General features: G+C 40.5%; 1 protein-coding gene and 1 long non-coding RNA gene across 2 annotated transcripts in view; one reads left to right on the forward strand and one right to left on the reverse strand.

The window, feature by feature from the left end:
• Positions 1–1,473, reverse strand: part of dlc1 (DLC1 Rho GTPase activating protein) — a 49,978-nt gene extending 48,505 nt beyond the window's left edge. Inside the window, exon 1 of the mRNA XM_022215960.2 lies at positions 1,061–1,473. Coding sequence (XP_022071652.1) covers positions 1,061–1,190 — 130 coding nt within the window. The 5' untranslated portion in view covers positions 1,191–1,473. The remainder of the gene's footprint in view (positions 1–1,060) is intronic.
• LOC127533098 (uncharacterized) overlaps positions 1–14,071 on the forward strand; it is a 78,468-nt gene that overhangs the window by 52,443 nt on the left and 11,954 nt on the right. The gene's annotated exons all lie outside the window — the stretch shown is intronic.

Raw genomic sequence — 14,071 nt, forward strand, 5'->3', positions numbered from 1 at the left:
AAAGAAATTAGTGTCACATCAAGAAGGGTGTAATTAGATCCTGTCATAATTCTTTGGCCTACTTTTCAACGCTTCCCTCTCTTATGTAGGACAGTGAGCTATGCGGAAATGGACCAAAACATCCTGGGCAGTGTGTGTCTGTAGATATTTATTACCTTGTGCGCTATACTTCAATAGACAGGTTAGGCCACAGTGCACTGACCTCTGGATTTATTAGGGAAAACGTGAATCCCCCTTTGAAAAGAGACACAGCTGCAACTGTACTGATTCGAAAGGTTTTGCGATTTAAAACATCACTCAACAAAAAATCCTATCAATTGGAACCCTGAAGGATGATGATGATGCATCTGTTGAAAACACTTTGCAGTGGCCTGAACTTGTAGTTGATATCACCCATCTGCAACCAACATTCCTCAAGAGCATCTCTGGTAATCCAGCCTTTTTGCTGCTGCTGGACTATCTGTATTATTTAGAGGTGAGCTTGCTAGAGAGTTGGAAGTCTATCCTAATGGACTCAGTCCTGCGCGTGTATAACCAGCTCATTAGTTATACATGGACCAAACCTGGTCACAAGCAACTGTGGAGAAGGCTGGCAAAAGAAAAAAATGAAAAGCCTCGCATTAACAAAAAGATACATCTGTGTACACACACATCTGCCCAATACACACACTGAGAGAAATTAAGAAAAAAATGCTCAAGGAACATCTGAACTATCCTTTGCTTTCTGTTCTGAGGTTCAACATCCCCACCCATCCGTAAAATGCTGGTGATGTGTAGAGCTATTGATCTGCTTGTCAAAAACACAGCTGACTTCACAGAAACGTAGCACCAAAATTTGTCTTCTGTCTGGGACAATGACAATGCAGTTTTGCCATACTGCTGTGCATCTTGTTCAGGAATCTGAAACTTAACATGTTAAATCACAGGTGCATGTTCTGTAGCAGAAACATACATTTCTGCACTTAAATGCATACAAAACACATACAAGAAGACATGCAAATGCTGTCCAAGCACCAACACATGTACACCTGCTATCCCAGTCACTGCTGTTGCCACTCACCTGCCAGGCGACTCTCCCGAGCAGGCTTACTGAGCATGTCTAGGGCTTTGGAGGTAGAGGACCTGATGTGGTCGCTGAAGGACCTCTGCAGCAGCAGCAGCCTCATAGAGCGAGACATGCCGATAAGCATCCGCCTAAACTTACAACGTCAGACCTCGTCCCCTGCACCTGTTCCTGATGAGGCTGATTTCTGTGTCTCTTTTTTGTTCAACTTCTTTCCTCTGATTCTATTTTCAGTCCTATGTTCACGCAGTATATGACAGTGATAACCTGACCAGTTTCTGCATCTATCTGGCTCTGCTCTATCCTCAGTAGTTGTTTGGTTTCTGCCTCCTTCCCTTACTCACTCTGTTCTGTTCGAGTCTGGACTGTACACTCCCGTCTGCTGCAGCAAGCATCAGTGCGGTAACTGCTGGGACACATCCAGCTAGTGCTGCAATGCTCTCATATTCTATTCTGCCAGTGTGTGTGTATATATGTGTATGTGTGTGTAACTGTGAGTAAGTGCTTTCTGACACAAGCTCCAGCACTCTCAGTGAATATCTGAGTGGTTTAGAGTCACGACTAGCAATTTATCTCACATCTCTTTTTATTCCATCTCTTTCTTGTCACCTTCCTTTCCTCCTCACATCCACTCTTTTTACACCTGCCCAGCCCCGTCTAGACACAGAGAGCATCAATGCCAGTTGTATAACCCATTGCCAAGGCAGCCTGCTTGTTATGAAGTTTCACCTGTCCTTGTCCTCAGACAGTGAAGCACATGACAGAACCAAACCCAAAAGCAAGGAAGTGAGATGATGACGGGGTGCAGGATATCGTTAAAGTCACTCAGACGGGACAATTAAAAGATTGCCAGAAATGGGTTGATAGTGAAAAAATCTTTAAAGAGTATTTAGAGAAAGAACACCAAGATTTAAAGATTGAAAAAAAATACCAGGTTTCAACCTGCTCTCCTTTCTAATGCACCACAGAAAGCCCTTCTTCCCCAGAGTCCATAATCATTTTCCCCAGTCACTCCACCGTGTAAAATGGTCCAACCCCTGACATTACTTTAAGCACATCATGGATGGAATAGAACATGCAGTGCACACGCGCACGGACACACACACGCACACAGACAACCCCCCCCCCCCCCCCCCCACACACACACACACACACACGCTAAAGTAAATGCCAAGAGTTATTGAGAAACACACATGTACTGTACAGCTTATGTAACAAAACCTAAGCTAATGACATGGACAAAAACAACACAATGGAATCCATTACTTATACTGCTGCTGAGTTGATCGGATAATGCTGATTTAGCTTCTATTAAGCAAGCACAACTCTGTGGACTCTCAGAAAGCTTAGTCATTGGCTCCTAGATGAAAAAATAGCGGCTTCAGAGCAACAGTGTAGATGTTTTAAAGTGTGGTGTTTTTAAAAAGACATAACTACCCTTGAAAACAATGAAAACACAAATGCCCTTCGCAATAAAATGCATAAATAGTATTATTTTTAATTAACCTAATATAGTTTGAGACCCAAGAATACATGGACCTGTTATACAATTTGTGTTGTTAAATGGTCAATGTTCTTAAAGCTTACATCTATTGCTATTAAGATGACTACAAATTTATATTAATGTCTGCTGGATGAATAAACAGACAATTGACAGCTGAAGCATTTGCCAGATTAACTTTGTATGGCAATAACAGGTTAATTTGTATTTATAATTTATTCTGTGGCACACAACTAGCCCAAGTAATTACTACTACCTGCATTGGGGTTAGTTTGAAATACATTTCTCAAAATTTAATCAACGTAAAATATTGTAAATGCTCATGGGTGCTTTTGACTCATCAAGTTCCTATATTTGTGTGTAGATTAAGTTACTCATTACATGAGCATGTGGCAGTGTTTGTAATGCGCAGTCAGGAGCAGAATATGCTGTTCAGTCTGCATTTCTTTACGTTCCACATTGAGCTCAGACACAAAACAGCCAATCATGCTGATTGCCACAGCAAGTGAAGGTAATGTACCCAGCATCGGCTTAATGCACTCTGCTGATTGCATTGTGCTCCTCACGGCCAATTGACTTTACGGTCTTTCAAGGTTTACTGAGACTGATAATGCCAGAGTCCCACGTCTTTACTTTTTCACGACCTTTCAGTCTGGGCCTCTGCAACTGTGGACTGACCTCTTTAACAGCATTGTAAATGAGAATTAGTATGTGATACAGAAAAAACAAACATCCTATATAAGTATCAGCGTTCTCCTTCCTCTATCGGACACCTGTTCAACTCACATGACATCTGAATCAAATTATTGTTTTCATGCAAGTGTGTACTTACTCAGACACTCAAATGCCAACCATCTGGGTCAGCATTCATATCACAACAACATATCAGTGTACTTTCCCTCTCTGTCTCCCATATACCTGTGATAAGGGGGCAATACGCAGACTGTAACCTGGATATGAGGGAAATATCCTGAAGGGGGGAAGACGAGGGCTGGACAGGGAAAACAATGGAGTTCTCATACCTCAGGAAGGAAAGTCTTGCCAAATGCCTCCTCTGTCAAACAAGTGTACGGTGTGCCAGGAGTGTGTATCTACACCAGACTCCTCAGAACAGCAGCAGGAGAAGGTTACCTGCCAACATACTGACCCAGAAATCAAGACAGTAGGGGGATGAGAGGGAAGGGCTTCTGGGAGGACTTCAAACACTGTGTATAAACAATATGTCAGGGTCTACCGTCAAAATGTCTGCGAAAAAACAATGCACTACTCAGTTCTTTAGAGCAAGGCCAAAAATGTGTCGGTTAGTTGAAGCATGTATGTATGGGTGTGCCCGAATGTGACTGTAATTGTGTGCAAGTCCCTTTGATGTGACCATCTGCTTGAGGTTTATTAAACATAAACTCCCTCACACCGTCTGTCCTACTTTCTACACCTCTAGCGTCACTATCTGATACCTCGGCATCTCACGTGTCAAACTTATTTCAAGGTATAAAAACGATGCATCCAGCAAGATTTTAAAAAAAACTACCTGATATAGTGAGATAGCAAAACACAAAATGTCCCATGTATAGCTCATTCCACAAACTAGTATCTCAGTCTCCTCCATGTTCTAGATGACCTCTCTCCCTGACAACCAGACACAAGGAATAAACCAGCCAGGGAGTGACAGAGCCTGCTGAGCCAGGACTGATTCATTAGCCTGGGGACAGCATGGGCATTTCACACACATCATCACTTTGAGATTTACAATCCTCCGGTTAAAGATGAAGGTTCTTGCTGGATCCTTTCAGATAAAGAGTACATTCAAGGTTATATAAACCTTAAAATTCTAAACCAAGGAGTCGGAGAGAATTTAAAAATTGCATACTTAATTACCTCCAAACAGTTCTTGTAATTTTTTGGAGAAACTGTTGAGGCACAGTGTATTTCTGGCAAAGTAAAGGAACCTGACATTTTAAATAGAGGGACAACATTTGGTGCCATTGCAAGGAAATACTGTGTTCTTTACGTAGCGAAGCAGAAAATAAATCTGTGGAGGTCAGAATGGCCTTTAATAAAAATTAAAAACTTTCGCTAACCTATCTGCTATCAGTTTCTCCCTCCCTTCCGTCCTTGGCCCAACCAGTCGAGGCAGACGGCCATCCACCCTGAGCCTGGTCCTGCCGGAGGATTCTTCCTGTTGAAGGGAGATTTACTTTCCAACTGTTGCCAATGGGCTTGCAAAAAGGGAATCCTTAGATTTGTTAGACTTCTCTCTAAAATACAAAACTGTAAGGTCTTCACTTTATCATGTAAAGTGTTTTGAGATTATGTATGTTTCAATTTTGCATTCTTAAAAGAATTAATTGAATGGAACTGAATTGGACATCAAAGGAAATTATCAGTGAATACAATTTGAGGTTTGGCATGAACATCTAATATCCAATTCAAGAAAATGTATGTCATATTCTTAAACAAACGGACAAAACAGACTAAAAACATATCTTACGGGAGGAAATATTTCATACATTTTTTAGACTATATTTTAGTCTTACACAGACAGAACATGAGACTTCATTATGATTCTGCGAAAGGAACAAAATGCTTTATCTTGTTTCTATTTCTTTAAACCAATCACAATCTTACGGAGTGTAGCAAAGCGAAGAATGGGCCTTCAGTTTTCATTCAAAATGGTGATGGGGAATTGTTTTGGTGGAACATTTACACCAAAGAAACCTTACTGCATGATCCTAATCTTGAACAGAATTTGAAATTTTCAATGTGGTATGTTGTTGTTGTTGTTGTTTACCACAGTGAAGGGGGCTCGGAAAACAATTATATGCAGATAGATGAAGAGGAGGAGAAAGCTTTATGAAAGAAGTCAGATGAATTCTATTTATAACTGCTACTATAAATAAATTACAGTCACACTAACATAGGAGGTTTTAAATGCAAACAAAAAGCATGACGTCTATTTTCTAACAACTACAACAAAAAAGCAGTACATAATTTCAAGCACAGTGGACAATGAATCACATAGTAAGCTGTTGAAAAGCTAAACTAAAAATCATGACACAATGCCTCTTCAGGGTTCTTTCTTTAGGACAGGGGAGACATTTGTTGTTGTAACTCAGGGAGTTCAGCGAGCTGAGTTCCTGTTGTAAATTCCCCTTCGTTCCGCGGTTTCCTGTTCAGAGTACCACAGCTAAGGAGATGGATGCCTAGGTCACTGAGCTTTGACTTAAGTAAACCAGTGATAGGTTTTTACAGTCTTAGAAACTGCATTTTTGTAACAGGAGGAACATTATGCATGATGATTCAACAGGAAACCTATGTAAAAAGCACACCACAACAAAACAAAGTGAAAAACATCAAATGTTTCCACTTGTTTTCAAAATCCAGACCATCAGATATATCCCCGTACGATATCAAGAAAATAGAATTGTTTACCTTCAAGGGGAACCATTGAGATTGCATCTGTAGATATATTCACCTCAGAGGTAGAGTGTGAACTATAAATTGGCTGAACTCCAGTATGTTACAGTACCAGTCTCCACACAGGAAGCCAGGAAGAGTGTCAAATGTGGAGGCTGGAGGAGGGAGGTGCTGAGGCTGGCGCAGACGGACAGGGGAGGCCAGGAATGTGACCTTGCACAAACACACTGACTCCTGTACTGGGTATGAAGTGGTGGCAAAAAAAAAAAAAAGGATGTGGCAACCTCAGTCAAAGAGCTGAGACAAGCAACAGAAAAACAAACATCAGTCAGGAGCTATTATTGACTTGGCTGCAGGGGAAAGGAGCTTCATTACATCTGTCAAAGCACCTTCTCAAATGAGAGCAATGTCCTCGAAGGCCATGCAGCTGCACAAATGTAGCACAAGTTACAAAAGAGAAAAGCAAGTCATTCAGTGTTAATGCTAACTGATGTGACAGTGACATTCTCTGAATTAAATCAAAAGTGGTGTGGAAATGTGTTAGGTTTGAGGGGAGGAACTGCGCCCTGTTGGAACTAAAACACTCAGTCACAAAATCTATAGAGGAATAGAGATTCTTGGATATCATCGGTGCTGAAAGGACTTTTTTACTTCTTTACCCTGGCTGTTTAGTCTGGCAGATACATCACATATTCAGAACAAGTTCTTTATACAAGGAATGGTTCAACATTGTGGGAAATGAACTTACTTGTATTTTCACTACCACTAAATTATCTATACACTAAATTTAAAGCATACAGATCTACAAACAATTTCTTTAAGCAACTAAAGCACAAAATTCTAAAAGTTAATTTAGGAACAACTTACTCTGGTCTACACATTGGTGTTTTCTCTATTAAAACATGGGCGTTGGTCAATGGCTGCACAATCAAAGGGGAGTTTTCTAATTGTGTAATAATTTAGTGATTAATTCTGGGATCCCCAGAGGTCAGTGCTCAGGTTAGATTATATTTGTCAAAAAAAAGTCCACACAGCTGCATTTGCAATCAGTTTAAATGCCAGTAACATTATTGATGTTACTGGTAGGAAAGTCACTATTCTTTCTAAGAAGGACAGATTGATGACTAAGAGGCAAACAAAGGATAAAAGGGAAACAGAAGCAAAAAGGAAAGAGACAGAAATGATGAGACAAGTTATTCACAGGAACCACCAGCTCCAGAATGTCAGGCAGCTCCTCCCATAAAGAATCCCACTGAGGGTGCTAAACCACCCCCAGTTTCCTCAGTTTGACTTTCCTCCACCTACAGCTAAGGCAAGTGAGGCTAGAAGTCCAGGTAAAAGGTCAGGCTTTAACCCTGCTGTTGGTCGGATGCCCATCATTGTGTTCTATATTCCCACTGGTCTATATTTAGATCAGCAAGGCTCAGCATGGTGCCTCTAACCTCAACTACAATCAAGGAAAAAAAAGACGACATTCTTGGAACCAGGAATCTCTAAAGTGTACTGTTGACAGCTCTAATACTGGAGAGAGAGAGAGTGAAAGTGCTACAAAGAGAAAGAGCGACACAGAGTGTTAAACACTCCGTTGTCTACATTGTTGAGTTGAACAGCTGATGGGCTGATACCAGTCATTTAATGTAGTTTGCATAAAACCAGCGTAATGTCATGACAAGATAATTAAGAACAGCCTAATATCACGTAGACAGACAAACAAGCACTGTCAGTCACTGAGCTTACGCGTACTAAAACAAAACAAAGTGTTCCTGTAATGTGGCACTTAAGGTAGCGGGGCAAAGATTTCCAAGTTTACAACATTGAAATTCAATGAACAAGCTGTTACTTTTGCCCTAAATAACCTTAAACAATGACATTTGTTTGATGAGAATCTGGGGATGGATTCTGATAGCAGGTTCCATTTTGGTTGTATCTAATTTAGAAGCCAACAACCCTCTAACCAAATTATTTACATTTCCTGATGCTTATTTTAAGGAAAGAGACTTCACATTTTTAGCCAACTGTTGCTGACTATTAAAATGACCCGTTTACCTGTTCTCTACTGTGCTCTCGGCAGCAGCTGTTCGCATTCAGCCAAAGACTGTCTGTTATGACACATTACTATGTACTAGGAATATTATATAAGCAAGTGCTAACTGACTGGTGACTCTTTGATAGAGAAAAGAAGAGCTGATCTCCTTGAGCCAGTTTAAGAAAGATAAACTTTGAATCATGTCAGCATCTTAGTTTTGAGTTTCAGCATTTGATGGAATAGTTTGTGATGTAATGCTATTTAACATTTCATATTATGTTGATCATAACTCATTAGGTTGTAGCTAAGGCTGTGACTAAATATTGTAGTGCTTCTTTCTTTTGATGCAACAAAAAATGACATCTTTAAACAGCTTTTAGCCTTTAGTTACTTGCAGATTTAGAGAGGTAGTAAATCTAAATTCATTAAAGGGCTATGACATGTTAGACATATGAATGGACAAACGCTAGGCAATTGATGTTGGAAAAACATCAATTTATAACACAGCAGGGATTTCATTTAAATTCCCAGTTGAAATTAAGACTTGGGGGTTGATGTTAACAATATTTCCAAATCAGAAATTAGTAATAAAGGTAGCTCCAACATGCTACAATGTTATTGTAAGAGAAGTATCTCTACATTCGTTCAGTTGTGACAGACAGTTTTCACAGTGGCTGCCCTTAATTCAATGACATTGAGGTACCAAAGCTCACTCAATCTGAACAACTACCAGTCAACATCACCTGCTCAAATAAGGAGTGATAGAGACACAACAAAGCCCCACTGTTTGGGCCAAGAATAGTGAGAAAGAGGAAAGGAGGATTTTTGTTAAAAAGTGAAAATGTGAACTCAGTAGCTGCACCGCTACTGTATAAGACTGCTTGAATGCCAAATACAAAGAATGTGGTTTATCCATCACAGAGAAGAGCATTTGAAAAGAATATGAACCTCTGTCTTCCTTTGCTCCTTTGTCTCTTAATCTTTCCTCTGTTGTGTTTCTACTCACACGAGGTAAACCTGTCAACTTCCTGTAGAAGAGGATGTGAGGTCAAAGAACCAAACAAGCTGCCCGTGAAGATAAGCACTGACTGATTTGGAGGCTTGTCTTTTTTGTTAAACACATATTGTAAATCCACCTAAATATGGCCTTTCCTGTGCAGATTAATACACCGGTTTGCATCAGGTTACAAAAAGTAAGTTACATCACAATTTGCCAAACTTAAATTCACATCTCTTCTTAAACCTATGTTGACTGATGTTTCCAGTGTCCATCTGTAAACTCAAATTAAACAGTAATGACTCTTCATAGCAGACATAAGAAGTTACAGAGGAATATTTGTTGCATGCAATATTTCGAACATCTTTTTTTTACATTTGTCAAAACAATTATGTGAAAAAATGTTTAAAGTTCATTTGACAAGCTTACAGAAGAGGCATCTGGAAACTCGGTGCTTAACGCGCAGAATAAGAATTGAGAATAATAATGACAAAAAATAACAATATGCTTAAAGAACGTTGTGTCCCTTAATTATTTATTGTCTAATGGATGAAAGTAGTGGTAACAAATAACTATACAACATGAAAATAGATATATTATGTGCTTTCTATACATCCAAATCAGTGTTTCTGTGATTTCAACGACATGACATACACATCCCATCTCTCATTGCATCGCACGCAAACTGTCCTAAACCAAAAGCAACCGGTATTAAGGTCAATTACGTGAACTTAATGCATGACTGTCTTTATCCGTCATGCGTCGTCTAGCATTGGTGCTCTGCAGGCAAGGTAAAGTTCGGGTTGTATCTGGCATCACAGCATCTGTAACTCTACAGCAACATACATATCATCTTTGTGCACAGGAAAACTGTGACACTGACTGCTCACTACGGTACAACCAGCACTGCAGGGAGGTTATTAACCATGTTATTACAGGGAGTTTCTACAGTGGGCTGTAGAAACTCCTTGTTGATCACTAGTGGCCTTCCGTTTTTGGAGATAGTAAAATTAACCATGAATGAACAGGCTTTCATGGCAGTGCAGCGGGAGCCTTTAGGGAATGGTGTGTGATGTAACACTGTCACAAATGTGTCATTCCCAGGGGCTTAAATGGTGGAGATACAGACAGGGCTTTGAAGTGTCACAATGAACACTGGGCTTTGTGCTCCCCTAAAAACTCAGCCAACTCCCGTCGTAGCCCCATCCCCCCCGTCCAGAGTCCTGGGTTCCATCACAGAGACGCAGAGATGGAGGTTACATAACTTGCTTTCAGGCAGTCAGACTGATTAAAATGAAGAAAAATGACCAAGAACGTTTGACCCCTTTGAAGCTGCCACTGTGCATTTTTTCAAGCTTTGGCCTCCATGTGAAAGAGCAACACTTGGCGCTGCTCTTTTGCCAGAAGGTTGCACTCATGCATGCACACGACACACATATAGGAGCAAACATGCTGACAGCTTCTGCACATTTCCCATGAGAGGTTTTCAAACAGCGGCGGTAATTAGAGGGAGAGACAGAGCAAGAGTGAGTAAGGTCTCCAATCAGGCTTGGAGACAGCAGGGGGCAATATGAAAGCCTCGTCCCCACATCGAACCACCTCTCTGGTATTGTTTACCAGCGGGCTGACGACACAGGGGGGTGTTTAATGAACACTGCTCCCCTGCAGTCTGTCTGAAAGAAGGTCTGTCCATCCAGCTTCCTGATGACCCTGTGCATTATCAGCAGACTGCTGGCAGAGAGACCAGAGCCAGAATGGAGGGAGCAGTCACCACAGATTGAGTTTGTTCTTTAGATCGATTCACAATAAGGTTTACAAAGAAGATGACAGCAAGTATTACATAGTAATGACATAAAACATTAATGCAAAGAAGCCCATTCATCGAGAGAATGTAAATATGACTGATAGTAAACAAATCTTAGACAAGTCCAGGCTAGACAAATGAATCTCTGATAGCGTTTGTGTTTACACTGACTCGCATATTTTAGACACATAGATGTTCATTCTGAGTTGCTTTCTGTGTTGGAAAACGGTTTTAGATGCTACGAAAGGTGAGTAAGACATGAGGGCAAGTGGTAAATGAGGGAAGGGTTCAAAAGTTTTGGGTGCTAGACCCGACATTCAGTCTGGCTCTTATCTTTTAAAGGCGACAGGCTTGATGTTTTAGCAGATGAGTCTAGGATCTTATCTACGCTCGCATCCAGTGTGTCATAGAGCCAGAGCCTGTCCTCCTCCACTCAACCACTCCCTCCTTCGCAGTCACCCATGGCCCCATGATGTGCGCACTGGACAAGGTTATCAATCAGAAATTGCCGCAGTCAACACTGTCCTCACATAACACCAACCAGGGCCCAGACCAGAGCAACAGCAGGCAGTTTCTTTTAACTCTCATGTGACAAAAAATGAAGAAAAAAAAGAAAACACTAATGCAATGCTAGATTGTTACAAGGTATAAAGTGTAAATAAGCTGAACGCACAATTTTAAAAAAAAAAGAAGAAAAAAAGAAGAACAGCAGGAAGGACTTACCAGCTTTTTCTTTCTCAGGAATAGCAGAGGTGTTCTGGGAAAAAGAAAAGAAACAAAAGATTCTTGTTGAAACTGCTTTGTTGTGACGCATTTTCGTGATAATTGATGCTATGCAGTGATTTATAATCCTACAGTATCCCCTGTTCTAACTCTCTAGGGCAAACATTTCCAAATATATGTGTGTAATGAGGAGTACAAAAAGAAAATCATTGATGAGACACATGAAGGGACAGTGTCTTGTCAGTGTTGTGATGTTGTGACATGGATGTCTTCTGATATGTCAATCGTATACACACTGCAACAAAGAATAATGTACATATATTGGTTGTGTAAGTTGGTTTGCATCACATCTAAATGTGTCTATTTTAGTTGGTTGATAAGTGTTACCACAGCAATTTACAAGGGTCACTCATACTTCCATTTTGCCCTTCTTAGAATATTGTTTTAGAGAAGTAAATGGAGTATATAGTTACACCGATATGACAGTCACAGAAGTGAATATCAGACACTTACAGACACTCACAATGCTGTTGCTAAAACTCTATATGCATAGTTTTGTGATGTGCGCATGGTTTAATAAATGTCCATAAGATAACGAACCCACACGAGACTTCTGAACAAATATCACATCATTAAAAGTCAAAGCACATAGCAAAGTCTCCAATGAGTCAATGTTGATTCAATTCTTACGTAGGTAGTCTGGAAAGGCATTACTGATAAAATCACAACATGTTTTGTAGCCATAGTGGATTCTCTGCATTCTGTGCACTTAATATTTCCTTCTTTGGATTTGTTGCAGGTCTTAGAAAATACAACTGCACCAGCACAGTGTTTCTAGTCAAAATAAAGCCATTGTGTGTCATTTCAGTGGTAAAGCTAGTGTGCGTGTGGAGGGCAGCAGTCGGATGGAATGCAAAGGTCTTCCTTGCCTCTGACTTTTGACCTCAGGGTCCTTGGCTGATCTCCACACCCTGACCTGGTTTAATCCACAATCCCCTGGAAGATCACAGCAAGCCAGAAGGGCAATTCTAATAATAAACTCGCTTTGTCCACATTTCCTTCTGTGTGCAAAAACTGTAAATATAAACCTTTTCTCTTGATATTTATATTAGGTCAAAACGTTTTTTAGATGTAGAATGTGTACATGTCTTTGTCATATACATTTTTAAAAAACAGAATTCCTCCTGGTTACCGCAACATCATGTGTTCATGTTAGCTGGAAGGGCATGACATAGTGAGGTAAAATAGGAAGAGAGTGGCAACAAGCAGACATCAGCATCTGAGCAGAGTTAAAAAGGTTAAAGTCTGTTTAGCCCTCAGCATTTTCCATACAGGAGACTCAGCACAGTCAAAACTATATCATCTTAAAGTGATAGTTTGACATTTTTGGCTTGCTGTCTCCCTTAACTGACTGATATGAATCTCAGGTCTGTATATATAGAGCAACTACAAGCAGCCAGTTAGCTTAGCTTTGCACAGAGACTTAAAACAAGGGGAAAAGCTGGACTGGCTTTGTGGAAAGGTAACAAAATCTGCTTGTCAGCACCTCTAAAGTTTGATAAATAAATGTTCATATTTTGTTTCTTTAATTGAATTCGTGTTATGTGCTTAAATATGCTCCACTGGCTATCTGGCAACTCAGCACAATAACAATATTCTGAATTTGTCACGGAATGGTGTGTGAACCCAAGCAGCAGGCACAGATGAGTGGGTGATATTAATAATGATTTAATGCAAAATAAGAACAGGAAACACTGAATAACAAAAGCCGGAGGGAAAATAACGGGGAGGAGTAAGGTAACTAAACAAACTAAACTAAGAGCGGACCCGAAGGCCGAGTTAAACTAAACATAAAACAAAACTAAATTACGGGAGTAGGAAGACCCACAGAAAGTCCAGGGTGTGAAACGGCGGAAGCGGGCAAAACAGATGGAGCAGGTGGAGAGATGTGGCGAGGGCAGGGAAACAGGTAAATAGTCCAAGGGGAGATTGAGTCCAGGAAGCGGCATGCAGAAGACGGGGAGCGGTGTGCAGGGTTTAGCGGAGTGCGTTGTGGGCTTGTATGATGGAGCATGGAGCAATGAACCGGCAGTGAGTCGTGAGGGGAGTTGGGCTTATATGCTGCACTGATTAGAAACTCACGCCGGCTGTGCAGGGAGCATAGCCGCTCATCATTGCACTGATGAGCCGGCTCGTTGGAACCAGAGGGGCGTGACAGAATTAGTAATTGGGCCTGTAACAGTACATCGTGTCACTTTTCAACTTTGGTTTTGGACAAAATGAACAAATGACGCATAACAGGTTAATTGGCAAGTTTTAGAGCTACCTGTTTCACACATTGGTATACAATGGTAACACATACTCAGTGACAAATCGTCTCAAGCTAACATGAGTTAACCTCAAGGAGATAACATCTTTATAGTTCCTTAGATAGTACTTTACATAGTACAGACAGTACTCTGTTACTTTATTATCAATAATATTATTTCACAGCAGTAAAATCTTATCTACACACCTTGCAAAAGGTATGATTTTGACATTCA

This window comes from Acanthochromis polyacanthus, chromosome 3 (assembly GCF_021347895.1).
Source record: "Acanthochromis polyacanthus isolate Apoly-LR-REF ecotype Palm Island chromosome 3, KAUST_Apoly_ChrSc, whole genome shotgun sequence".
Classification (NCBI taxonomy): domain Eukaryota; kingdom Metazoa; phylum Chordata; class Actinopteri; family Pomacentridae; genus Acanthochromis; species Acanthochromis polyacanthus.